This window comes from Dermacentor albipictus, chromosome 2, assembly GCF_038994185.2.
Source record: "Dermacentor albipictus isolate Rhodes 1998 colony chromosome 2, USDA_Dalb.pri_finalv2, whole genome shotgun sequence".
NCBI lineage: Eukaryota > Metazoa > Arthropoda > Arachnida > Ixodida > Ixodidae > Dermacentor > Dermacentor albipictus.
The window spans coordinates 83,463,381-83,489,470 of NC_091822.1; the positions used below are offsets into that span (position 1 = coordinate 83,463,381).

The window sequence follows — 26,090 nt, forward strand, 5'->3', positions numbered from 1 at the left end:
AAGGCTATCCCTCTTGCAAGACAGCGTGCAGATGGTAAGACGAGCACGTCGCCGCAGTCAATCACATCAGACGTGATAGTAACGATGCTTTGATGGTGAGGAGGTAACGCGGTATCTTCTGCAGCACGGAAGTGAAGGGGTGTGTCATCTGCATGAAGTGAATAGGTCGTGTCGGTCATATGGAGAACGCGTTGTCCACAGCAGATGGAGGCGGAGGCCATAGAAAGAAAATCCCATCCCAATATGAGCTGCTGGGCACACGAACTTAGCACTGCAAATTGTACGTGATGTAGAAGTCCATCGATGGAAATACGAGCTGTGCACATGGCGATAGGTCGAATGGAGGCCCCTTGAGCAGCGAGTAGCGTAGGTCCTTCATAGGGGGTCGTAACTTTCCGAAGTCGCGAACACAAATCACGGTGAATGACTGAAACACTAGCACCAGTGTCTATTAAAGCTTCTACTTGTACACCTTCTACTCCAACCAATATCACATTGTACGGACGCGATGGAGGAATTTCTGTCCTGTCGTTCGATGCAGCTTTTCCTCCAAAAGCTGCATAATTTAGTTTTCCGGACGACGCTCGGCGAATTGAGAAGCAGGTCTCAGTGGGGACGTCGAGCGGCGAAGGGGTGACGGCGAGCGGCGTCTCGCAGGACGGTAAGCCGTCTCGGATGCTACAGTAGGCGATGGAGAGCGTCCGCGCGGTGGACCATAAGGACGGCGTTGGTCATGGAAGCTCCCTTGACGTTGGAAAGTAGCTCCGGGCGAAAAGTCATCCCGTTCGTATACGTCATAGCCGCGACGCTCGTCTTGCTGGCGCTTGCGGCAAAAACGCGCTATGTGGCCGCGATAGCCGCAGTAGTAGCAGATGGGACGAGGAGGACGCCACTGCGGATAGCTGGTTTGGGTAGGTGCGCTGGTAGTCATGGAAGCGATGTGAGCAGGTGTTGGTTTTGGAGGCATCGGTGGGACGATGACTGGAGTAGCTGCGGCTACTTGTGCGTACGTCGATGGGGCCCTAGGTGTTAGAGGGTCCGTGTACGCTGCACCAGCCATGGATGCCAATTCCTCCTTGATGACATCTCGCAGATTGGTATCGGAGGCATGAGAAGGCATAGGTCCTGCTGCTAAGCCAAGATACTGGAGCTCTTCTCGAATTATTGCGCGTATCATTGCTCGTAACGTAGGGTCGTTGGCGCTAGTGTTTGCAGTGGTGTCCGGCTGCAACCGTACTGATTCCAGTTCGTCAAGGCGCTGGCAAGTAGCGACGATATCAGCGACGGTAGTGGGGTTCTGGATGGCTAAAGCATTGAAAGCAATGGCGCCGATGCCTTTGAGGATGTGGCGAACCCTGTCTGATTCGGTCATGGCCGTGTGCACGCGTCGACAAAGAGCAAGCACATCCTCGATGTACGACGTATAAGATTCACCGGGTTGTTGCTTGCGAGTGTCGAGCGTCTTTTTTGCGAGGGCAGAACGAACAGCCGGTGTGCCGAAGATTTGGCGGAGCTGCTGTGTGAAAGCACCCCAGTTCGTGAAATCAACCTCATGGTTGAAAAACCAAGTCTTCGCTACGCCTGTCAGATAAAAGGCGACGTGACGCAGCTTGGACGCATCGTCCCAACGGTTAGCCGAACTCACTCGGTCATAGTCGTCCAGCCAATCCTCGACGTCTTCACCGCGAAGTCCAGCAAACAGATGGGGATCACGCTGGTGCCCACTGACAACCCAATATGGAGCGGCTGGGGTAGTCGAGGCCGAGATGGTAGAAGTAGAAGTGCCTGTGGGCTCGTCCTGCGACATGTTGGCGGACAGCTGGCACAATCGGCGACCCGATCGAAGCTCCAGGAGGTTGAGCGGGGAGTCAGAGGACGGGGGACCGAAGAGCACACTCCACCACTTGTGACGCAGCAGTAATCACGGCTTTTATTCCGCGTCAAAAGGTTAGGCGAACCGGCCACGCCCACAGCAAGGAGCACACTCGAGAGCCAGCCCCACAAGCGATGATGAAGAAGAACCCCATATGAGCCCCACATGATGATGATCATGTACAGATGACAAAGAATAGCTTACATCTCGCTACAATATATATATATATATATATGTATTGAACGCGAAGAATGTCTGAAGCTCCTCCTTTTTCTTATCACGGACTTAGTGGGATACAGTACTTAATGACGCAGTGAAGAGTCCAGAAATTATTTGCTTAGTTGTCTTTAGAACAATATTTTGTGTACAGCGGAGAAGTCTTCATGCGTTATAAGTATGAGCCCCTGCTCAACCCAAACAGTGGGAATGACCGAAAGGGATCAGATGCTTTTAACTTCTGAAATTTTTTCTAACTACCCAATTGACAAACCTCATGTGCCGTGTAACATTCATATCCAATAATCACACATGAACCATATAGGATCCAATATACAGACCAATTTTTCGCATTTGTTGTATGATGCAAATGGATATGGAAAATATGGAGAATACGACTTTTTTTTTGTCCAGCATATTTAGTGCTGAGAGAAAGGAACACATCATGGTGGAAATTTGACAGTAGGTTTTCGTTTATAGCGGACGACAGATGAGCGGCCCGCCATCGCAAAAATGGAATAGCAGCCAACGGAAGGAAAACGCAGTCGAAGATGGCAGAGTATTAGCAGATAAGATGAGGTGAAATTTTAGGCAGATTACAGAGTGCACTAACGGAAGGGCCGGGTGACTGGAGGTCGCGACGAGAGGTCGTGCAACACATATAGAGGTATGAAGTGTAGTCTACTGGTGATGACCAGATGAAGTACCTTTACGGAACGTAGTTGAAGCAATATTGCTGTCCCCCCTTTATTTCCATACAAAGTGGTTAAAATGTGCATCAGTGAACTCAGTGCAGGGACTTTAGAGCCCGGTGGCACGGTAGACAAAACCATATAGTTACTCAGTTACGATGGCTGCATTACAGGGGAGTAAAATGTGACGTCAATAAGAAAGGTTGCGTTAATACGAGTTTCAAAGAGCTCTTCAGCGTACAGGTTTAGTAAATGTAGCAAATTTTCCTCCTTGTAATATTTCTTCCGAAGTATATAAATATTGTTAAGGAGCCACCCAAAGTGGCGCCAGTCAGTAGAAGAGGATTTGAAGTGTAGAGGTGGAATCGGTCTTGACAGTTATCTTGTTTATGCATCAATGTCTCTGTTGTATATATTGTAAACAAATTTATATGTGGCTTATGCAACCCAACAAAGTGATGACAGGTGCGGTATACCCACTAGAAACAACGGAGCTTTGCAGTGGGTGTCATCCTGGACCCGACAACATGACGGACGAAACAGGACCCTACATGGCATGTAAGCGTGAAAGTTCCCACAACAGATGGGATCCGACGATTATGTTAGCTAACTTGGTATTCTACTTGCAAGGCACGGTGAAGGTGTCGTTTAACCACGAAGAGGAAGAGCTTAACGACTGGGACATGTGCAAATAGAAGCTGAGGGATTGTTCGGCTTTCCCGCCGGGAAGTAGAGCACCGCTAAGAAAGAACTAGTGACACTCGCCCTGCAGCATACAGGATCATACACTCTTACATCCATGACGTGCTGGTTCTGTGCCGTGAGGCCAACAGCGATTTGGCTGAGTCAGATAAGTTTGGGCCTGTACTGATGGGAATCACTGACGATGCTTTCAACCTGCTCATATGCGAAAATTGTGAAACAGTACGGGACATCATAAAAGGGTGTCAACGCCTTGAGCAGGCCAAGAGCCGTTGCATTGCTACGCCGTTGGCACGTCTGCCGAACACAGCTGCGACATCCTCTCATGACGACAGGCTTGGAGTGCAGCGACCATCATCAGATGACCTGACGAGGAAAGTGCGGCGAGAACTTGAAGCTATGGCTTCTACAGCCATTTTCCCGCCACAGCCACCCAAACAACTTGCCTATAGAGCACCATTTGTGGAGGCAATAGTCTGCGAAGAACTCGCTAATGTTGAAGTTCATTTTGTACGTGCCATTGTCGGTTCGCAGCTGTCTAGCTGCCTCCTGCTTGAGGCCCATTGATTGGTCTGCAGTATCCTGCACGATATAGAAATCGAGCCGAGTGGCGCACCGAAGGCGATCCGTCAATCGATTTTGCCAGCAGGCATAGCGGACACATTTCTCGCCATTTTAACCGCACTGTCTCCTCCCCTCTAAGACCACCATTCACCAGCTATCGCCCCGCACAAGGCGAGCGTCTTACGAGCCTACATTTCACCTCAACAGCCAAACAATGACGCTCGTGCTCCTTAGAACATTCCACCCTCGTCATTCCGATATCACCAGTCCGGTTCCTCACCAGCTCGCCGACCGTCGTCCCTATTGCCGCAGGCTCACAGCCCACCATCCACGATGCAGCCTCGACGGTCATCTCCGGGAAACTAAGCGATGAAGCTCCCAGAGGTGACGCTGTATGGACGACTGGACCGCAAAACCCTCTGATCACTTTGCCGACCAAACAAAACTTGACGTACGTTTTAGTCGATTGCGTCAGTGTCCGAACGCTTACTGACAGTGTCACGCTCGTCTCCGTGATGAGTGCCCAGTTGAACCGACGCCTGCACAAAATTCTCCTACTCGCTTCATCGCTAACCCTCCGCGTCGCTGACGGAGGAACGCCTACCACGCATGGTATGTTCACCGCTCGTATTGGTGTCGCGGGGCGCCTAACGGCTGTTTTGTTTGCCATTTCGGAACAAATCGCTTACGACGTTAAAGTCGGCTTAGTCTCTTTATCGTCCCATTCAGCCTTCTGATTGCGCGTCTATAGTGTCATTCAGCTTGAAATGCCCCGAGACTACTATAGTCCACCAGTCGCACAACCACGGTTATGCTCTCCTGAAGCCTTCCACTTCTCACGTCAAGCCACTACGTACGTTACTCTACAGTCTTTCCCATATGTTCCTGATGGCGTATACGTGCTATGTCTCACCGCTAAAAAACTAGTTGAAAGAAACTTGGCCATTCCCCATACAGTGTTCACTGTTACAGGCAATCAGACTGCGCTCCCTCTCCATAATTTTAACTGCTCTATACAAATTTTTCCCAGAGGTGTGTCTTTCGGGCGACATCTCGCCTGTGAACGATTGCAGTATAACGGCTCTTGATGCCGACATTCCGTCGTCCTCTACAGGAAGCTCCGATTGAGCGATTATCACAGACGAACTCAGCAAGATGATTGCGTCTGATCTTGTTCCGGTACAAGCTGCTGACTTGCGCCATCTCTTGGAAACTTACCGGGAAATTTTGGACCTTGATGGTCCTTTAGCCCAGACATCGGTGGTCGCCTATCGTATTTATAACGAAGCCTCCAATCCGGCACCCCACCATCCGTATAATGTTTCACATGCTGAACAACAAGTGATACGAGAAGTCAATCGGATGTTGACTAAAGGCATTCTCGAGCCATCTTGCAGTCCGTGTCCTTGTCAAAAAGAAGGACGGCAGTTGGCGCTTGTTTGTGGATTATAGACTTCAAAAATCACACGCAAGGATGTGTACCCTCTGCTGCGTATTGGCGACGCCTTCGACTGCTTGCATGGAGCCAAGTACTTTTCATCGGTAGAACTCCGGTCAGGCCATTGGCAAATCTCGGTAGATGACATGGACCGTGAGAAAACGGCCTTCGTAACACCTGACGACCTCTACCAAGTCATGGTTATGCCGTTCCGCATTTGTTGTGCCCCGAAAACATTAAAAAAATGATGGACTCCTTACTTCGCGGCTATATATGGTCCACATGTCTGTGTTATCTAGACGATATCATAATCTTTTCACCTCCAACGTCCTCCAGTCATCCAACGTGTGTATCAGCTGTTCTTGCTGTTTTCTGATGCTCAGGCTTCCAATTGAACTCATCCAAGTGCCACTTTGGTCATCGTAAAATTATTGTTCTTGGCCATCTCGTCAGTGCCGCTGGCGTTCAACCCGATCCTGACAACTTTCCTGCTCTGTCTTCTGCCGCAGACGTAATAGCTTTGCTGGGCTATGCTCGTATTTCCGTCGTTTTACCAAGAACTTTGCCGACACCACCCGCCAGCTCACCGACTTAAGAACGACTTTGCTTTTACATGGGGCCTTGCTCAAATGAAAGCCTTCTCCACCCTCGTACGTTTGCTCACGGCTCCCTCATTGCTGGCTCATTATGATCCATCTGCTACCAGGGAACTTCACACGGATCCCAGTGACCATGGAATTGGGGCTGTGCTTCAGTTGTAGTGTAACGCAGAGCGCGTAATATCTTACGCCAGTCGCGTCCTGTCACCCGTCTAGAGGATCCTTTTAATTGCCGAACGGGAGTATCTGGGCCGTTAGTTTGGGCAGTGGCCAAATTGCGCCCCTACTCGTACGGCCGCACATTTTCTGTGCTTACCGATCACCACGCCTTGTGCTGGATCTCTTCACTTAAAGACCCCACTGGACGATTGGGTAGATGGGCGCCAAGGCTCCAAGAATATTTGTTTGCTGTTTTATTTAAATGAAGCCGTTTGCACAAGGTCGCCGACTGCCTCTGCTGTCATTCTGTCGACCACCTTGAATATGACGCGCACGACACCGACTCCTGCGTCCTGGCCATTTCTGTCTTATCTGCCGGATATACGCACTGAACAACAGCGTGATGACTGCTTAAGTGTTCTCACCGATCATCTCAATTCTGGACATTCGGAGCCTACACTGCACGTGTTCGTGCTCCGCGACGACCTTGTCTACCACCGCAGTTTACGCCCTCAAGCGCCAAACGTTTTAGCTCGTTGTAACATCCCATCTCCAGACGTCAGTTCTTGAGCACTTGCATGACACCCCTACTGCAGGCAACCTCAGCGTTCCGCACACTTACCACCGCGTAGGGAACCGCCTCTACTGGCCATGCCTTTACCGCTTTGTGCATTACTACGGTGCAGCCTCTGCGCTCTGTCAGCGCCTCAAAAAACCTGCTGTGCTGCCCGCTGGACGTATTCATCCCATCGATGTGCCCTCAGAACCATTCGTTCACGTCGGTCTCGATCGTCTCGGCCTATTTCCGACGTCGAAATCTGGCAATAAGTGGGTCGTTGTCGCGTCTGATTACGCGACCCGGTACGCGATTATGCGAGCTTTGCGCGCAAGCTGTGCGAATGAGACAGCAGATTTCCTTTGACATGATGTCAACCGCAATGACGACGCACACCAGCAGCTCCTTACTAATCGCGGCCGCACCTTTTTCTACCCAGTAGTTGAAGGCCTACTTCGCTCCCATTCTGCCGAGCAAAAGCTTGCCACCGCCTACCACCCGCAGATAAACACACTGAAGGAGCGGCTCAATCGCAGGTTGAGAGAAATGCTGCGAATATACGTTTCTGACGACCACAGTGATTCGGACAGCAAGTTACCCTTCCTGACGTTCGCCTATAACTTGTCTCGCCACAAGACCGCTGGCTTTTAACCGTTTTACATTGAGTGCGGCCGCCACCCTTCTTTGCCCTTTGACAAACTGCTTCCGTCCTCAACGAACACTTCCACTAAAAATGCACAAGACGTCTTCGCCCGGGCTCGCACGGCACGCCATATTGCCGGCTCCCGGTTCACTGAGTCTCAGGCCGCGCATAAGATCCGATACGATGGCTGACATTGAGAGGTTCAATTTTCCTCCTGGCTCCGTTGTCCTTCTATTGAAACCATGTCACCACGTAGGCTTGTCTGAAAGCGCTACACAGGCCCTACGCAATATTGCGTGATCTTCGCGATGCGAACTGCGAAATCGCTCCGCTGTACTCGCGTGTGCCCACGGACATTGTGCATATTTCCCGCATGAAGCCTTACTTTGCTGCGAGTTAACCTTCCTTATAGTAGCGCTGAGAGGGTTGCTTTACAGGCGGGGGTTGTGTTACGGAGCAACCGAGGGTGGCACCAGTCATAAGATTTGACGTTTAAAGCTGAACTCGGTTTCGACAGCCATTTTCTTTATACATCGTTGTCTCTCTTGGAAATATTGTAAATACATCTTTATATGTGATTATTATTATATATAATATAGTTTATATGTGAATAACATTAAATTGTGAGGTATCTTCGTATTCTCTCTGCATTTTTTCTCACGTTTCTCAAAGCTACGTACAAGAGAGGCTTCATCAGGAAACAATCAACATTTATAGGCTGCGTTCCTTTCGTGCACATGGACGTTTTAGCGACCTGGTTCCTCAATCTAGAAAAGCTTTGATGTATAACAAGGTTTCTTCCTAAGCTGCAGTGTTTCACATCATGCTTAACCCTAGCAACAATGTGTCATCGAAATATAAATTCCAGAGGAACAACCTTACCGACCACAAGCGCATATAATCATATGCACTATTACGTGTACGAAGGACTGCTGGTCAAGCTGAATGCCACGTTTCTGTGACAGCTAACTGTAGGGAAAACCCAACAGAACAGATGTTCAATAAATTGAGATATTTCATTATATGAATAAGCAGTATATATTCTGTTACTGTAATGTTTTCCAAGACGCATGTTGCAACACGAATCCTACAATTACTCATTTGGTGCTTTATTTTTGTTTATAATGGTTTTGTTGAGCAATGTGACCACAATACCCACCCTAGTTGCTTAGTGTCTACGGTGTTAGGCTGCCAAGCACGAGGTCACAGGATCGAACCCTGGCCAGGGCTGCCGCATTTCAGTGGGGCGAAATACGAAAACACCCGTGTACTTAGATTTAGATGCACGTTAAAAAACCCCAGGCGGTCCAAATTTCCGGAGCACCCCATTAAGGCGTGCCTCACAATCAGATCGTTGTTTTTGCATGTAAAACCCCATATTATAATTTTTAATGTGACCACAAAATCAAAGGTTTATTACTTTGACAACGCAAAAATTAACTTTGGCACATATCAGGTGTCTGACCTGCGCCGCGTTTGTCCGCTAGGAGAACAATTATAGCAAACGCTCATATAATGATGATCCATGTATTACGCTCCCAGTGATGAGAATGAAAGCGTCAAAAGTTTAAAAAGACTAACAATTCAATAAAGTTGCCAGGTATTCAAAGTCAACCTGTGCTTAGATTACGATTCTGCTTCGTTACTGAGCGATATAATGCGCATGTAGAACTGAAAGTTCAGTCTCTTTCTCTTTATATATATACACATGCACTAGCGTGGCTGTGTAAGCCACACACAAATGCGAATTCACGACACTAAAGAAGTAAACAAGTGTAACGCTCAGAGTATTGATGATAAATGTTTCAGTTTACCGAAAAGCGACCAAAAATTAAGAGAAATTCTATTTTTATGCATATACAGAAGGTAGTCATTATCTAAAATAAAATAATCTTTGTTTCTTACATTGAAAGAAACGTTATGCATTAAAAAATTAGGCGCAGACAATTGAGACTGCTTACATGTGGGAATGCGAAAGCATTAGCGTCCCTTTGATGAAATATTTCATTCCGCGCCTTCCTTGTTCGCACATACTCTCGCTTGCATTTTAACTGCGCCTCGCTAATGCCAAGCCAAAACGCGTCAAGCGTATCCACGCCCACGCTTTTCCACGAGGACGTCATAAACGTGACGTGTGCAATGACGCACTAACTAGGCGCGCTTTTAGTCAACCAGACCCGCCGAGCCGCCGTGGTATCGGGGAGACTTGCTCGTCTCGCCCCTGCGCCCCCTCGAAGGCCCCGGATCGAATAGCACCCCGACCGAAATTTACCAATCTTTCTTTTCAGAGCGATTAGTTTGCTATGTTTACAGGAACGTGCGTGAGAAATGTGACATCAATCCGAGCGTTATTTGACGTACTTTTTTCTGTTTGTGCTGTCGGCCATATTTCTCACAATCCTTCGGTCATGCGGACGAATTTTCGCGTAATACGTTCGCATTATTATATACCTTCTCCGTTTATTCTTTTTTTTTTCACGTTGATTTTTGACAGTCTACGACAAGAGACATGGCGAATGATGCCGACGATGATGATAATGATTTATTGGAATCCCCTTTGAAGCTGGGTGGTGACAAATAGCCACTCGGCCGGCTTGAGGTAACCAGATATGCTATACATGCATTTCATTCTAGCATTCATTGTAGAGGTTCGTAATTAGACTTCCGTACAGCTCCGTGCCCGTGGGCACGTTCCCGATGCGTCGACAAGCTTGTGTCTGCACCATGAGGGAATTTAAAAACAGCGGTATTGTTGCGTGCATCAGTGCACCGATTGAGATGCGAAGGATGAAGTAAATCTTCACTCCATTGCGACGGTCCTATGCCTAAAGCGAAGTGGGTGATGATGCTTCGCCTCGGGAAGCCTGTGATATCGCCAATAAAGAATTGTAACGCCCACTTCCTCACCGAAGGCTTTTTTTGGAGCGGCATCAGTTACGAAAATGCCGATCGTTGACATTAAGAAAAAACATAGACATTAAACTTTTACGGCGATCTGACTGCAGTTTACATGAACGGGATGTTCAAGGCGGCACAAGAAGACACAAGCTAACGAGTTCGCGCCCATGCCTTATACGACGTTATGAGGCTGTCCGAACGCCACCGCAAGAGTTGATTATTTGTAAACCCATCAGAAAACCGTGTATGGTTTTCGAGTACCACCATGAAAATGTACGGTGCGTTATTCTGAGAAACGGTCGACTGTGCTAACGTGCAGAGTACCTACGACGTTGTGTACGTCCGTAGGACTCTGATTCGAAGTATTTTTTTGTGTCTCACAATTAAAAAAGCGCGGTAATATTACGGCGGCTTTTCAACATCATACTCTTTGATGCTTTAGGACTTACGCATACTATTAGTTGTTTGAGCAAAAGAAGCAATTATTATTATGTTATGCGATTCCGCTTGCGACGGCCGCATTTCGACGGCGGCGAAATGCTAAAAGACCCGTGTGCCATGCACGAAGCGCACACGTCCTCCTGGATATGCCAGAATGTCGCTTATATTTACGCTGCTCGTGTGACAGCGCTACCTGAAGGCGTAAATTGGTCGCACGAGAGAGAAAGTGACTTCTCTTTCAAGGCTTGGTGGGGCCAGTGTGCATGCGGATCAGGCGCGCGCTCTCCGCAATGTGATTCACGAGACAACTCCCGTACACGGGTTTGCGTACGGTTTCAGGGCACGAAACCTACGTGGATGAACGTTATCTTTCTTCTGCGCTCTCATCCGCGAGGCTGGTCACTCGAACGACTTAGGACTCGCTGTACTGCACGGGTGAACATGCACCTCGTATCGCTGCGCGTTGAGTCGAATGTCTTCGATGAGTTGGCGGACTATTTCTTGTATTTCCGCTGACTGGCAGCGCATATAAAGAAGAATGAAAGTCCCCCTTTTTAATGTGTGCAGCGCAGTGAAGAAGTGTAATGTGTTCGAAAGAGGTAAGCAACCCTACTTGCAGCACGAAATGGACAGTGATCAGTTCGAGCTTACCCGTTCCGGATAAATGTTGCAAGCATCTGCATCATGCGGCTGCTCAGCACCTTCTCTTGCGAGTTTCCGATGTCGTGTTGAATGGGCGTGCCAAATAATAACTCCACGTCCTCCAAGCGGGATGGACCGCTTTGGCCCGCGAACCTTGAAAACGTGGGCTGCGAATATATGCGGCACTCTGGGATGTTAGGACAAGTAAAAATAAAATAGTACGTGACTCGTGCCTTTCAATAAAAATGGGCGCTGCTTAGCTTGTACCGTAATATACGCAATGATACGCAAGCACGTTAAGAGCGCACGCGCACTCCATCTGCTCTTATAAGTGGTCATTTAGGTCATACAATATTGCTCGTTGTTATGCTTCCCTAAAAAAATGCAGGGATTATTTTACCTGATTATAGCAGCCATCGAAGTCAGAGCAGGGGTATCGCGCAAACGTATTGTGTTCAAGTTAACCTCAGTTCGCAACTACATTTTTATGCTTGTGAATATATCTGCAAGTCCAACATCATGAAATGGACACGAATTCCTTCTTATCCGTGCTAAACTCTTATAAGGAAACGCAATCAAAAGCTATCTAAGGAATTAAAAATTTGTTGCTGTCATGTCATCATGCATTGTCTATAAAGTAAATCGGACACTATCAAGCTACTGACTAGATGCTTTTTCTTTTTTTTTTTTCGGCGGAACACTCCTTTTGTTTAATGCGAATATCTTAGGGAACCTTTTAACTGCCTTGTGATCGCGTATTGCGTATAGCTGAAAAAGCAACTTCAACAAAGTGCTGAAACAAGCGACACCCAGCAGTGGGGTCTTTGCAAGGACAAAGCGCCGAATACTAACCGTATTTTTTGTTTACGGGGAATGTCTGTAACCCCTATAGGCACCGGGCAGCCCTCGTAAGGCGCCAGCGGCGTGTCGACGACGTGCCGGCGAACAACGGCGCGAACGCTAAAAGTCAAAACACTAGAATGTGAAGGAGACAACGCAACGAAGGCGATCACGGTGCTTCCAGTGATTTCACAATGGGGGTTTTAAGGACTGATGCAGCGGAAAATGCATTTTTGTGTGTCTGCTTTTTACAAAGGTCGCCACTTGTACGAGGCAGGCCACGTTCACGGTACCAGCTAATTTATTATGAAATGGAAAACTAGTGCGAATTGCGATGCAAATGCGCCCCGCCAACAGAGCTCACCACGGTGAGATAAGACGTGGAGGTCCAGCATGTATATTGCGGATGTTATTTAGCTGTGCACGTTAACATTGTTGTGTGCTTAATCATCTAAATAGGATAAAGAACGAAAAAAATTTACCGGAAATGTATGAAGAACGTCTAAAATACATACCGCTGGGTATGTATCTATGGCGCCGCTGCGTGGGTGTCACTGTGGATATGCCCCAGGGGCCATCGGGCATCTGCCGCTCTACAAAGAACCTTTTTTTTTTTTTGACGTCAACTGGGTTCACTGCAAGTATCAGAGCGACATCACACCTATACGCTGACATTCGCGTAATGCTATTTTTCTTGTCAGGGTTGACGTCAACGTTGAGATTTTTTCAGCTCTAAAAAAGCGCATTCTTGCAAAATATGACCTTCAATATCGCGTTTGCACTTTTTAAAGGCTTTGCATGAGATATATCGAGCAAAAAGGTTCTTGCTCCTACAGAAGCGTTTCTCGAAGACTGTTCTGTTTCTTGCGTTAATATTACAGTGACTAAGTATTTGTCACAACCCAACAAAGATTGCCAGAGTGACAGCAGTGGTTATTAGGGGTAACGCGTAGGCTTGTGCGCGTATTAGTCGGCTCCAATGGCGATGGACAATAGCGCCAACACGACATATATCTCAATGAAACCCTGACTCCGCAGGCACAGGACTGTGCAAGCCATGCCAACTCTCCAACTATACCAGGAAACAACAACCGGTGGCAGTGCAGCAACTTTCTTTTTCTTTCTCTATGTTGCAGCCGAGACTACGGACCCCAGTCGCACTTGTTTTGCTACGTCCCTGCGTGCAGCTCCATACCGAAATTATATTTTCGCTATGCAGGTCAAATGAACATCTTACAATATCTTGGACTTTTTTTATGCGAAGCATATTACTAGAGCTTAACCCAGCTCCTCAGGCGCGGCGGTGTCGCCTTCAATACCACGTGACACCGTGACGTCACGACAGAGGAGAAACGGGACTCCAACTCGCGCCGTCGCTGGCGGCGTCGCGAAGGTATATAAGCAGCTGCCTTTGCCTCTGCTAGACACTCACGAGGTGAGATGCCTCCTGGAGACAGAGCTGCTGGTTGGAATGAGAAGCGAAGGTTGCGGCGTGCTACAGAGACTGTTTCTAGGTCGCTTTGCTACGGCGCAGCGACTACGCGCCCCGCATCGGACGCGGTGAGCGTCGAGCAACGCAGCGTTCGGCGCGACAACGAAATGTGCGCCTGAGCAAGCGCCGCACGCCTGAGCCGACACCGGCTTTTCTGCAACACGAGCTCCTTAACGCTGTCGCGTTAAAATAAAGGCTAGTATGCTTCGCATCCTGGACTTAACCTTAGCTAAGCCACAGCCATTTTTTTTAATGCAAGATTATTTAATAATCAAGAAAACCGTTTCGATGCCGAAATAATTTCGTTTAATGCTGTTCCATGTTTTTGGGTTTTCTGGCGTCCGCATCTCTTTTCCATCGCATTTAAACAAATATGGCGTCCCCGGGTAGCAGCACGTCAACGTCGCCTCCCGACGCACTTCCTCAGCGTTGCGCGACCCCAGCCGCCGCGCATCTGTGGAAAGATTAGTCATAAGAAAATCTATCCACGCCCAGGCCAAGTAAGTCATGTACAACGTTTACGCGCAAGTAAGCAAAAGCGACCCGGAGCTGGGTATCACAGACGCATGTCGGAAAGTGAGCGCGAGCTGGCTGGGGTTGGCGAACGCAATGTGTGCCGGATTAAGCGCGTCGTAGTGTTTGGCACCTCGAAGTCACCGAAGCGCAAACCACCGCGTCTCCCAGACACACACAGCAATGCCAAAAGCGGATGAACAAGACTACTGCACGACACTTTCTCTCGAGCTGCCCTACGAAGAAAAGTGCACCAGTATTTCCCGCGAAATGAAATTCTAACAGCCGCAAAACTTGCTCGAGATTTCACCATGATGACATGGAAATGCCTAAAATGTGTGTACGTACAATGCAAAGGCTGCTCAACGACACTGGGTTTTCTTTTCGCAAACGGAAGAGAAACTGCTCTCCTAGAGAGAAACGTCATCATCATGTGGCGGCGGCAGTACCTGTGCACCATCCGAGAACTTCGCACACAAAAGCGGTATGTACGATAATCCATCCTTTCTGCAAGTTTTATAGTGTATGAACGAATAAGCGATCTTTTATCACCCCTGCATGCGTGAACCTTTTTCCGCAAACAGATTTTTTTCAGACACGCTAAAGACGTGAACTGCTTTTGCCTGTAATTGGTAGCATAAAAGATTGATAGTTCCGATCGAAAGGCGAACCACCGATTGCGATAGCATATTAGTAGATAGCTCAACGAAGTAAGAAGTGTAGTTCTATCAGCCACATAAATTTGTAAACATTCCCATAATAGAATGTGAAGGCGTGACTCAGCGAGGACGTAGAAAGAAACAGACACACAGAGATAGCTCTTTGTTTGTCTGCTTCTTTATACGTCCTTGTTCAGTTGCACTTACACCTTCTATCATGGATTCAAACCAACTGGCCCACTAATGTGTTATAACTAACCTAAGCAGCGCGGCATCACGCGCGCAGAGCTAGACATGAACACATTTCGCTCGATGAGCGCGGAAACTCGCTGTCGAAATTCTGGAGTGCAGGACTCGCGGCAGCAGCAAGCGAATTGACCTTCATGCATCTCTCGCTTCAACGCGAACGAAACGCCGAAAGCACAGTGCATACGAAGCTACCGGCACAACGCGCACTCCGCCATCATCGCAGGTCGCTCGAAGTTTTGAGGCCACGCCGGCGTGCACTTGGGCCACGTCGCAGATCGCTTTCAAGAAGCACGAGCGCCGGTAAGTGTCCCTATGGCGTGCGCCAAAGGCGTTTACTGCGGCGTCCGCAATTCCCGTGGCTAACGCCGTATTAGTCGCCGCGTTTGTCTCCGCTCATTACGGAACGGCGGGCGATGAGGTCATCGAGGCACCCTAGCAGTCGCCGGAGAACGACCCTCCTGCCTTGCCTGACCTCCCTGCCTCGCGCGCGGCAGGAGCGGGACCGCATGCGGGCCGCATTCCTCGCTCGCGCACGCGAGATTGAACCGCGTTCGCCAGCTCACCTACGCACGCTTTCACTCATACGGAACCTACGTCGATGCCGACGGCAGAAATGCGCCTTGAGTGTCCATATCATTGCTATCGCCATGAGAGGCGGTAGCGTTCAAGCTTTCTGTGCTCACAGAAGCGCCGTGTACGCAAACACAAGCGTTGTTGCTTGACAGTTCGATGCGTTGTTTATCCTCGCGGAACAGACATTACCGTTAGCCTTGCAAGTGGCGGCATTTTTTTTTTTTTTGCCGCGTGTCGTGCATCACCACATTCCGGCGCCCACTGTGCAGCTCACGCCAATCACCTGGCCAGCATTTGCACGATGGGCAGATTCATACTCTTTGCTCATTGCGTCTAACGAACAAGCGGTGCCTGAATATTGCTTAATTATGATAACTGAGCAGTGCAAACTCACTGAGTCGTTCGCATGCTTTGAGAAATTGCGTGCTGCGTATTCCTGGCGACATGCTTCAATTCTTTTCATTGTTTGTTTCTTTTTGCAGGCACAGTTATTACCTAGACGACACTTGGGTCAACGCTGAACATACCAAGGGAAAGGTCGGGGAGGACGTGAACGTTGTTACGCGCGAGGATGTATTTCGGGAACGTCTGACAACAGGCCTTCGCGCACCATGCGGCAAAGGTGGCAGGCTGATCCTATTGCACGCCGGTAGCGAGGATGGCTTCGTAAATGGCGCTTGTCTCGTTTTCAGAGCAGCGAAATCAGCTGGTGACCACCACAAAGAAGTGGATGGGCCACGGCTCGATAAGTGGTTCTCTGAGCAGCTTCAACCAAACATCAAACAACGCACAGTTATAGTAATGGACAATTCAACCTACCACAGTGTTCACCGCGAGAAAGTACCGACAGTATCAACAAGAAAGTTTGAAATTAGGTCTTGGCTAACCGAAAAAGTCATCGCGTTTTCTCACGGTCAATAAAAGCCAGAGTTGCTGGAGCTGGTCAACGAACACAAGAACACGTTTCCGACCCATCGTGGGGATGTTGTAGTTAAGGCTGCTGGTCACGATGTCTTGAGGCATCCTCCGTACCGCTGCGACTTGAATTCGATCCAACTGATTTGAAGCCATGTGAAAGGTTATGTAGCTGCTAAGAATACAGCATTCGTCCTTGCAGCTGTCAAAAGGTTGCTGCACGAAAACATAATTTTTATAACTGCAGACAAGCGGCTCAGGGCGTGTTCTCAGCTTCGGAGGATCAAATAGGAACTCTGACAGTGTGATGGCATCACTGACGCATGCCTCCACAGGCTTGAAATTTCGCTCGTATCAGATACGAGCAGCGAGAGAGATGAGTGTTAGTGAGATGAGCGGAATAGAAGAGTCACTGTGAATGTGGACATGGTCGCAGAAACCTCTGCATCACTGTGTTTTGTGGTTGGGATTCTGCCTCAAGCTTTTATTAATCACGCGGTTTATGATACAATTGACCATGAGGTTTTACGTGCCAAAACCACAGCATGATCCCAAGGAACATCATAGAGCTCCATCCTGCAACAATGTGTGGTAATTTAAGTTCTTCCTTTTAATTTTGAAACCTCTCCCTTAGGCTTAACCAAGCGGGCATACGCGAACAAATTCGTTTTTTTTTTTTACGTGCACGAAAATGTATTGTACGGGCGTTTTTACATTTTGCCCACATGAAAAGTTGGCCGCAGTGATCGATTTCGCAAGCTTGCGCTTAGGAGCGCACGGCTGCTTGTCAGTCGTGGTGCGTGCAGGACATCTGCATTTCGATGACGGACAAAGCAGTTTTGGGTATAGTTATGAATATTTCTGGAACGCTGCTATCATGTGGAAAGAAAGTTTGTATAAATACAGACGTTGAATTTGCTCATTGCAACGAAACACGTCGCAAGGCATGTCGCAGTGCCGCATACAGCGCACTGTATCGTAGTATGCATGGCAAAGCGCATAGTCGGAAGGTTTTCCCAAAAATTACAGAAACAGTGTATTTTGCATAAGCGTGAAACTAAAATGGAGTTCGTACTTAAATACAAAGGCGATTTCTTAAAGGTTATGGTTGCTCGCGAACCAACCAATTTTTAAGTATTAATATATATATATATATATATATATATATAGTCATATAATGAGAAGCCAACAAACACTGACACCAAGTACAACATAGGGGAAATTGCATGTGCTTAATAAATGAAATAAAGTAATGATAAATTAATGGAAATTAAAGTGGATGAAAAAACAACTTGCCGCAGGTGGGAACCGAACCCACAACCTTCGCATGTCGCGTGCGATGCTCTACCAATTGAGCTACCGCGGCGGCGTTTCCCCATCCACTTTCTTGGGTATTTATGTGTACTAGTAGAACCCTGGGAGTGTTAGCCAGCGCCCTCACTCACAGACCTTGGCGGCGGACGTGGAACGTCATTTTTGCCGCAGGCGTCACGAGAACGTGATCTTTTCGGGTGAAGGCAACTGGTCAATAAACCCACATATGCTACCTGAAGGCATCAATGTTGCCGGATTCGAGACCCTCGTTATGTAATAAACGAGAAGAAAGGGGGTTAACCGAGGGGCCCGATATTTATTAGTCATATAATGAGAAGCCAACAAACACTGACACCAAGTACAAGTACATACCACGGGCCCTATTACGTAAAACTATTCCGCTATGTTTTTATTCCATTCTCCTGATTGCAGGCACGCGTGCCCGCCGACGCAAGCATCACCCGCAGGATTGTCTGAACAGCCCAATCAAATGCTCCCCTCGTTTATAGGAGGACACTTTTGTTTGCTTTAAAAACGAATAACATTGCCTATACTGAGCGGCTTGTCTTATCTAATTGCCTGGAAAGGAGCGAGGAGCACGCTCAAGTGGAGAGGGTTTCGATAAGGCCGAGCCAGTGCACTGAAAGTCGACAACCGAATGAAAAGGGTGGTGCCAGTGTCTGCGATTGGTCCTCTTTTTGTTACTGGCTGGTGGAAAATCGCAGCGGCAAGCAACAGAAGGTTAAGAACGGCCCTAAAACGAATCCTCAGCAAGGAACAGTTGGCAGAGCGAGGTCGTAAACGTGTTGAAAGTGCTCGAAAACGATACACGGCCACTCAAAATGTTTTATTGTGCACAAATAAACCCACGTTCTCCGGCAGGTGCGAGTAGCCAGTGCCTGAGCCATCAGCGGCAGCCATCTTTTATTTCTTTCGAATCGGTGCAGCTTGCGGCTTTTCAGAAAAAGAAATTCAGTTTTGTTTGGCATATGAATTCATCTTGACGCGTACGCGTTCCTTTGACACGGTGAGTTTTCACGGTTTCGTGACGTCGCGTGAGAGGCACGTGAAGTGGGTGCAGTCCGAAAACATTTGACGAATAGCGAAAGGCTAATGGCGAAAAAGCATCAAATCAGAAATAACCGCTTTTCTTTCGTTCAGGCCAACCAGGCATAATCAATGTGTACACTTCTTATCAGATGGGCAGCTATCACGGTTTTCGTGATGTCAAGTGACAGACAGGCGACGTTGGGGTGGTCCGAAAAAGTTTTCGAGCAATCGTGGAGGACTGATTGCAGAACTGGAATATAAAAGTTTGGAATACATTTACGTTATAGCGCCCCAGCTTTCCATAAATATGTTTCCATATATGTATCGTGAATTTTTGCAGCGCCTTACCACGGCTAATTATATCTACCCCATGCATGCATGAAAACAGTCATCGAAAGAGCCCATTTGCCGAAAGTGCTGGCGCAATCAAAAACCGAAATCTCGAGAAAAGGGTTCGGACTACATGGCGCAGTAATATATGTGTATAGGCTGCGCCCACGTAGCCTTCGCTGGACTACCAAAGAAAGTTGTCGTCACGTGTACAGTCGAGGACCTCTACCAACGAACGCCGCCAGTGTGGAATAACCTGTATAAGGAAGAAATAACTATACCCTTGTTCTTGCGTGAGGTGTGCGCTGCGCGACCTGTACAATGAAGTAACATGTATAACGAAGAATTTCGGAGGCTCCAAGCACTTGGTTATAAAGGCGGATTGCTGTGTTGTACGTATTTAGCACGAGCGGCATATATATACTTCCCATCCCATATAGCACGTGCTAGAGCATTAGTCTGTGCTCTAGCTGCCATTAACCCACTAAAATAAAGACTTTCTTTCCTTGTATCACTAGCGGTGGCGAGTCAGTTTGTCCCATTCTCGCCTCGTGGTAGCTAACACTTTGGGACGCTGTGTTCAACAGCGCCGCCACCTTCAGTGTCGGCTCTCATTCCCCATTCCTTTCCTCGTATCGGAACGTCACGAAAACGCAACGAGACAAAGTACCGCCATCGGGTTCGGCCCAGGTTGTGCCATTTATTTCTGGAGTAAAACATTCGCCGTCAATTACGGTACCACCTATTGCGACATGTATATGTGCTTTCATTTTGCGATATACTGACTGGCGCGAAAGATCTGTCCGGTGCGGCATGTTGCAAATTGACGAAGTGTGGCGCGACCGCCTCGCTAATCTGGATATCGCGAAAGGCAGCGCATGGGTGACTCATCGGCACGAGTGGCAGCAACCGCCGCACACAGACCTTGGCTCATGCAGTGCTTTGTTTCCAGATATGTTATCGGTGGACGCGTTCTCCGCATGCCATCGGAAAACAGACGACGGCGTGCTACTCCGGCGCCACCTCGAAGCGGTCGTCACCGCAGAGCCCGTTTTGTGCGATACAACGGTTTTCTTCTCACGCTTTCTCCATACCCTCCTCCGTTTTCCCCCTCGTGGTACCGCTGCACCCTCTTCCTCGACTTCCTTCATCGCGCTCTCTTCGCTCTTCCCGCTGCGCTCCTTGTTCGCTCTTTCATCCTTTGCTGTACTCGTTCGCTCGGTTACACCGGCGCTGAACGCAGGAACGGGCGCCTATGGGCTGCGCTCTAAAATGATGGACGAAAAGTAGAAGTACGTCTGCCTATTTTGTTTCGTGAGCTATTTTGCTGATAGCACATGTGTCGGTAAGCTCCCTTTTTCTGTCCATTGTAATTATATTGATCTTTACAATGCTTCTTCATTAATAATGTCTTAAAAACTAGTCCAATCATCAGTCATAGTCCATTTAACACAGCGCGACAAGAGCCATCGGTGGCATCAAGTGTGAATGCGTTAGTGAGTTTGCGATTGCCAGAGATGCTCAGCAGAGGGTCATGCGCCGGAAGCAATCAGTTGGGAAGTTCGAGGAAGGAAAATGTACCCTAAGAAGAAGACTGATGCACTGATCAGACGGCAAAATGGCGACCACAATGTGAACGTTCGCCTATGTATTCTAAGCTCCTGACCTGTTACAGCTGCGGAGATGAATACAGACAATTCCCATGGTAGACGAAGCTCTTGCATCTCATCAGCTCCTTCAATAATGTTAGAACTACTAGACCATAGCAAAGCAATGTCGAAAATGCACAGTGCTCAGTGATTGAAACGCGATACTCGGAGCGCGCGGCTGCTACCGTCTTCTTTATTTAGCTCTATAAGTGATCGCCATTGGAATGAACGCAGTCACAATGCGTCACAAAGGTTCTCGCTTTCGCTGTATACCACGATGGATAAGCTCACTGTCCCCAGCGCGTACTGTTGGCGCAAAATTTGCGGATTACCATGCGCTAAAGTATCGCGTTTCAATTGCTGAGCACCGTACGTAATGTTGCCTATTGACCGGGCGTGGCCACTGTTTCCGTCTTTTCATCTGGTGAGGCCGCGATGAAAAACAGTTCAAGTGAATGGCCTCACCAGTTTCAGTCATGTTTCAGTAACTGTTCGTGCACCCAAAAACGCTACATATTTGATCAGATTGGGTTTCACGTGATATTCCGGCATCGCAAACAGAACAAAAAAAGAACGACGGAGCATATTAAATCAACGTAGTTGGCGGCATTGCCGGCTGAGCCGGGCCTGACCGTGACATGCCATTACATTCGTGGCGCCGCCGCATGAAGGCGCCACCAATCCAAACTCATCCTACGCCTGGTGCCTATACGCCTGAAAGCACGCTGCTCCTTTTGATTGCATTTAAACTGCCCTACTTACGAAATGTGCTTGGAAAGGTGAGTACTTATGATGCGTCGGAGCATGGGCAGCATCAATAAGAAGCCATCGAAACTTGTCGCTATGCAAACGAAGGGAGGCGCACCTGTGCTTCATAATTATAGCCATATTGCAATAAGAAGTGCCGCCCGCCTATGTGCTAAGCATATATCACGTAACCTGTAGTTTGAAGCTTGTAGCTGCCGAAATACATCTTATTTTTCCAAGTGATGTGTCTGGTATCGTAAGGCTCAAGACGAGGGCTAAAAATCACGCGAAGTACCAAAAGCAATGATGTCCGACAGATGTTACCACTTATTCACTATAATTTTCCATAGACCAATTAGGTAAGTATGCAGAATGTGTCAGATGAGCACAAAAAAAGCTGAACCTGCGACGTTTGCATCATTGCGTCTGCTTTTTCGTTTTAGTGAAGCGCACTATTATAAAAAAATTAGAAATTAAACTCGGTGAAACAACAAATAGCAGCAGGTAAAAAGTGAATAACCATATTCCGTATTATACGCGTGTTATTTGACATGTAACTCTTCCCTTACAACGGCAATAGAAGTCAGCTCACGGTTGACCCACGAACACCGCGTCCATTTTCAAGACTCGTGGCACCCTTACGGACTTGTTGCGAGATATTACTTGTGTAACGTAATAAAAAGTTTGTAAACAGGGATAAGGTGTTTCAGAAAGGCTGGCCAACGTTTCTATTAGAGGACCTATCTTCGTCAAAGGCGGCCTCGTCATCCTTGGCATGTTAGTTTGAAAGGGTTAGTGCAGTGAGATCACGTGCAGTTATTGTCGGTGGCGGTTGGTTATAAAGGGAGAGATTTCGGAGGTAATGAGTGCTGTCGCCAGACGTCTGTGAGCGTCGTTCCCAAGACGAGAGGACAGGAGCGGGAGAGTGGGAAGGCGGGGAGAAAAGCAAGAAAAGGAGAGAAAAAACCGGGGGGGAGGGCACCAACACGAAAAAAAGGCAGAACAAGAAAAAAAAGAAGGGGGGCATGGAGGGCGTTGGGGAAGCGAGAGGTTTGGGAGCACCAGGGGTATCGTTGGCGGCATATTTTTTTGTGGTATTAGAAGAGCCGGTCAGGCGGTCAGTGCGCGTGTAACTCAAAAGACCCCCCCCCCCCATCGGAAAAAAAAATAGAAAAAAAAAGCATGAGTTGAAAGAGTGACTTCAGCGGCATAGCAGGAATGCGCAGAGTAATTCTGAAGTAGTTAAAATGGCGACAAGGAGTTTGGGTGCAATGTAAGTGGAATGCAGCGGCATGGTCTTTCAAGGGACGTGAGCGTTAGTTGCTCAGCGTAGGTGTCGTTACGGCGGCATACAGAAATGGTGATACCGACTGTGGCTGAGACACCGAAAATGTATACTGACGTCGGGGACTTCGGAATGTGTTGGTGAGGGTGTTTCGAAAACATATAATAAAAAACCGACAAAAGAAGGAGAACAGAGAGGGGGTGAACAGAAACGGTATAATGAATAGGAAGGTGACATGCGCACAAGCGGGCAGGGGAAAAGGGGGGCGTACAGCTGATATAAACGTAAAAAAATGAATGGGTATGGTAAATTGAGTAGTAGGTAGGAAAAAATTTTCGAAATGGAGGAACAGGTGAGGTTAAGAATTAAGGTTAGCTGGTGGCCTAATGTGTTTTGTGCCTTGGTTGATGATATCAGAATTTGAGATTTAAGTTACCGCTTTTAAAGATTCCAAGTTTCCACGTGTCAAATTAATTCCCGTTGGGTGTAGGCAATTAAACTTCTGTATGAGGTATGAGTTATGTAACGTAAGGGGTACACATTAATTTTCTTAGTACTTTTTTTTCACGTGAGCAAGCAGTATTTAAGTGGCGTGCGGGCGGTCACAGGGTGCTCACGCCCGCACGCTAAAAACAATCTAAACGTCGTAAGCGGAGTGCACTCGCAGAAGAGTGCAATTCGATCAGAGTGCGTTCATGGAACACACTTTGCTGGTCGAGTGCCTAGCCTCGCCGCGCGCGGCTTCAATGATACAAAATGTAATGCATAGAAAAAAGACACAGAAATTCATTCGTGAACGGCTTTTAACAAAATAATCAGAACAGAACTCGCTGATATTCGGTCTACGCCATCACTACGCAATCATCTTTTTCTGGATTGGCTAGGCTTTCGTATTGGCTGGGCTTGACCTGCAATACTGTTATGGTAAAAATATTTTTTTGTTGAGTAAATACACATTGAAATTGTTTTTAGTTATGATACAACTAAAGCAATCGTGTTTTAGAAGGTTTTATATTTTAGTCTACATCTTCAAAAAACACGGTTTTAGCCTGTCACCCCCGCCCCCCCCCTTTTTTTTTGTGCTGTGAGTGCGCTCTGTTTTCGCGTTTAGCACCGCATAGCTTTAAGCGTCACTCGAGGTCCCTTAGTGCACTCCGTTTAAGTGCACTTAACTTGCCCGCTTGACAGGGGTATAATTTAGCGTAAAACACGTTAGGGTGGCGCAGCGTGTTGTCCCAGCGGTTAGGCCGTGCGGATTTTTGTTTGCGTCTCGGCCGCGTTAGGTTCAACCAAAGTTGGGTTAGCTTAGCATAAGATATGTTACGGTGGGGTGGCGTCTTCTTAAAGCGGTTATGCCTTGAGGATTACTGTCGTCTCGTTTGGGCCACGCTTGCTTACGTTAACGCTAGGTTTGGTTAGCGTAAGAGGCGTTAGGGTAGCGCGACGTATTCTCATAGCAGGTGCAGGGGTGTCGAGCGCCATCGGCGGCCTTTGAGCCACTTGCGTTCAAGCGCGTTTGCTGAGGCGCTCTGACTTCTAGATTTTCAATATATATCGTCCGGCCTCGACTACGGTCGCTACTACTCCCACGGAAACATATGTGATGTTATTTCCAAGGTACATCGCTGTAAAGCACGAGCGAACTCCGGTCCAGCACGACTGACTTATAAAGAGCGCACAGCACTCCGCAATGCCGGCACGCCTAGAGACAAACGTATGCAACGCGCGCTAACGAACCTCCTCCGCAGTGGACTCATTCATATACTCAATCAGCAAAAGCCCCCAGATTTTCTCTCTCGTACCTACGCACAAACGGCATGCGATCTTTCATATGAACGTCTCGTCGATAAACGAATCTCGCTACCTTTTACTTTTTTTCAGAAACCTAACAGCAACTATCATGCAGGCTGGCCGTCAAATTACCGCCGTTTCGGTTGCCGAGGCAACCGGTGGCATGTGTTGCTCGCGTTCAGCCGCGCGCCTGACCACGGTGTAGGAAAAATAAGTTAGGTGATGACACTACGGCCGCCGCAGCGTCCAGATTGTGTTCACCACTTACGCTGTTTACATTTCCCAGCGACAGGTGGTGCTATTAGCCGGAGGCTCACTGATTCGCACTTGGTAGATAATCGCTGCTGAGCCTTGCTCGTTTGTCGCTTTTGGTATCGGCGTATGAAGAAAACTATCTACATGGATGAATTCGTCGGGCTTCTGCATTAACCAGATGATTATCTAAGTGGATGTGCAGCTGATTTCTCACCGACGTCATTGTAATAGCTCCGATAGATAGCATACGTTGAAGTCTGTATGTTGATCGTATTTTATATTTACTCCCGCCAATGTCTTAGCAAATTAAAGCAAAGAAAAACAAACTTCCTCAAAGCGCCTTGAACCATTGCATCTCGAAGCTTACACATGCGCTTGCTTAAAAACTTCCCTAAACAATCGACCCCTGCTCAGTCTATCGCTTAGTGTTTAGACGATGGCGGCTGTACTTTGCGACAGTGCGGCAGGTCGTGTACAGTGCAACTTCATGAAGCGCATGTCACACGGTTAAATCAAGCGCAGCTCCTAAAGCAGTATATTTCGTGCTCCTTTTGTCGATGAATGTGCATAATATTTCTGCCCTACTCTGTCATTTCGACAGTACTATAGGTGCTCTTACATTAGGAAAAAAAACATGCCTATTTATTAGTGAGCGTGATGGGCTGTACAGTGCTCTTGCCGCATAGAATGTTAAGAACGGCACGCTGAAACAAGGGTTGTACATATACTGTATTCTGCCACACAGCTATACATTACATGGCACAAATTGTTCGCAACATGTATCGACCAGAAATATAACAAAAATTAGTGTATTCTGCAAATTTGATAAGAAAATTTACCATGAACAAAGTTTTGCTAGCTTCTTTTTCTTTTTGAGCTTGTTTTTTCATGTTCATGCTTACGGCCTTACAGTGCTGCCTTATACTCATTCTTAAGAAATAGTGCAGAATGTGTGCAATGATCTCTTATTTGTGCTCAACACATCGAAAAGTCAAGCTTTTTGTG

At 47.7% G+C, this 26,090-nt stretch overlaps 1 protein-coding gene and 1 long non-coding RNA gene across 3 annotated transcripts in view; one reads left to right on the forward strand and one right to left on the reverse strand.

Annotated features, from left to right (window-relative positions):
- Window positions 1-26,090, reverse strand: part of LOC135895834 (acetylcholinesterase-like) — a 132,002-nt gene that overhangs the window by 5,891 nt on the left and 100,021 nt on the right. The window contains exon 14 of one of the 2 annotated variants that reach the window (XM_065424033.2): window positions 11,433-11,590. The exons of the other annotated variant lie outside the window; for it this stretch is intronic. Within the exon in view, the coding sequence (XP_065280105.1) occupies window positions 11,433-11,590 (158 nt within the window). The remainder of the gene's footprint in view (window positions 1-11,432; window positions 11,591-26,090) is intronic. 2 annotated transcript variants of the gene reach the window in all.
- LOC135895851 (uncharacterized) lies at window positions 14,134-16,679 on the forward strand. The gene is made up of 3 exons (XR_010562498.2): window positions 14,134-14,752; window positions 15,400-15,476; window positions 16,232-16,679. It is a non-coding gene; the product is annotated as an uncharacterized lncRNA (long non-coding RNA).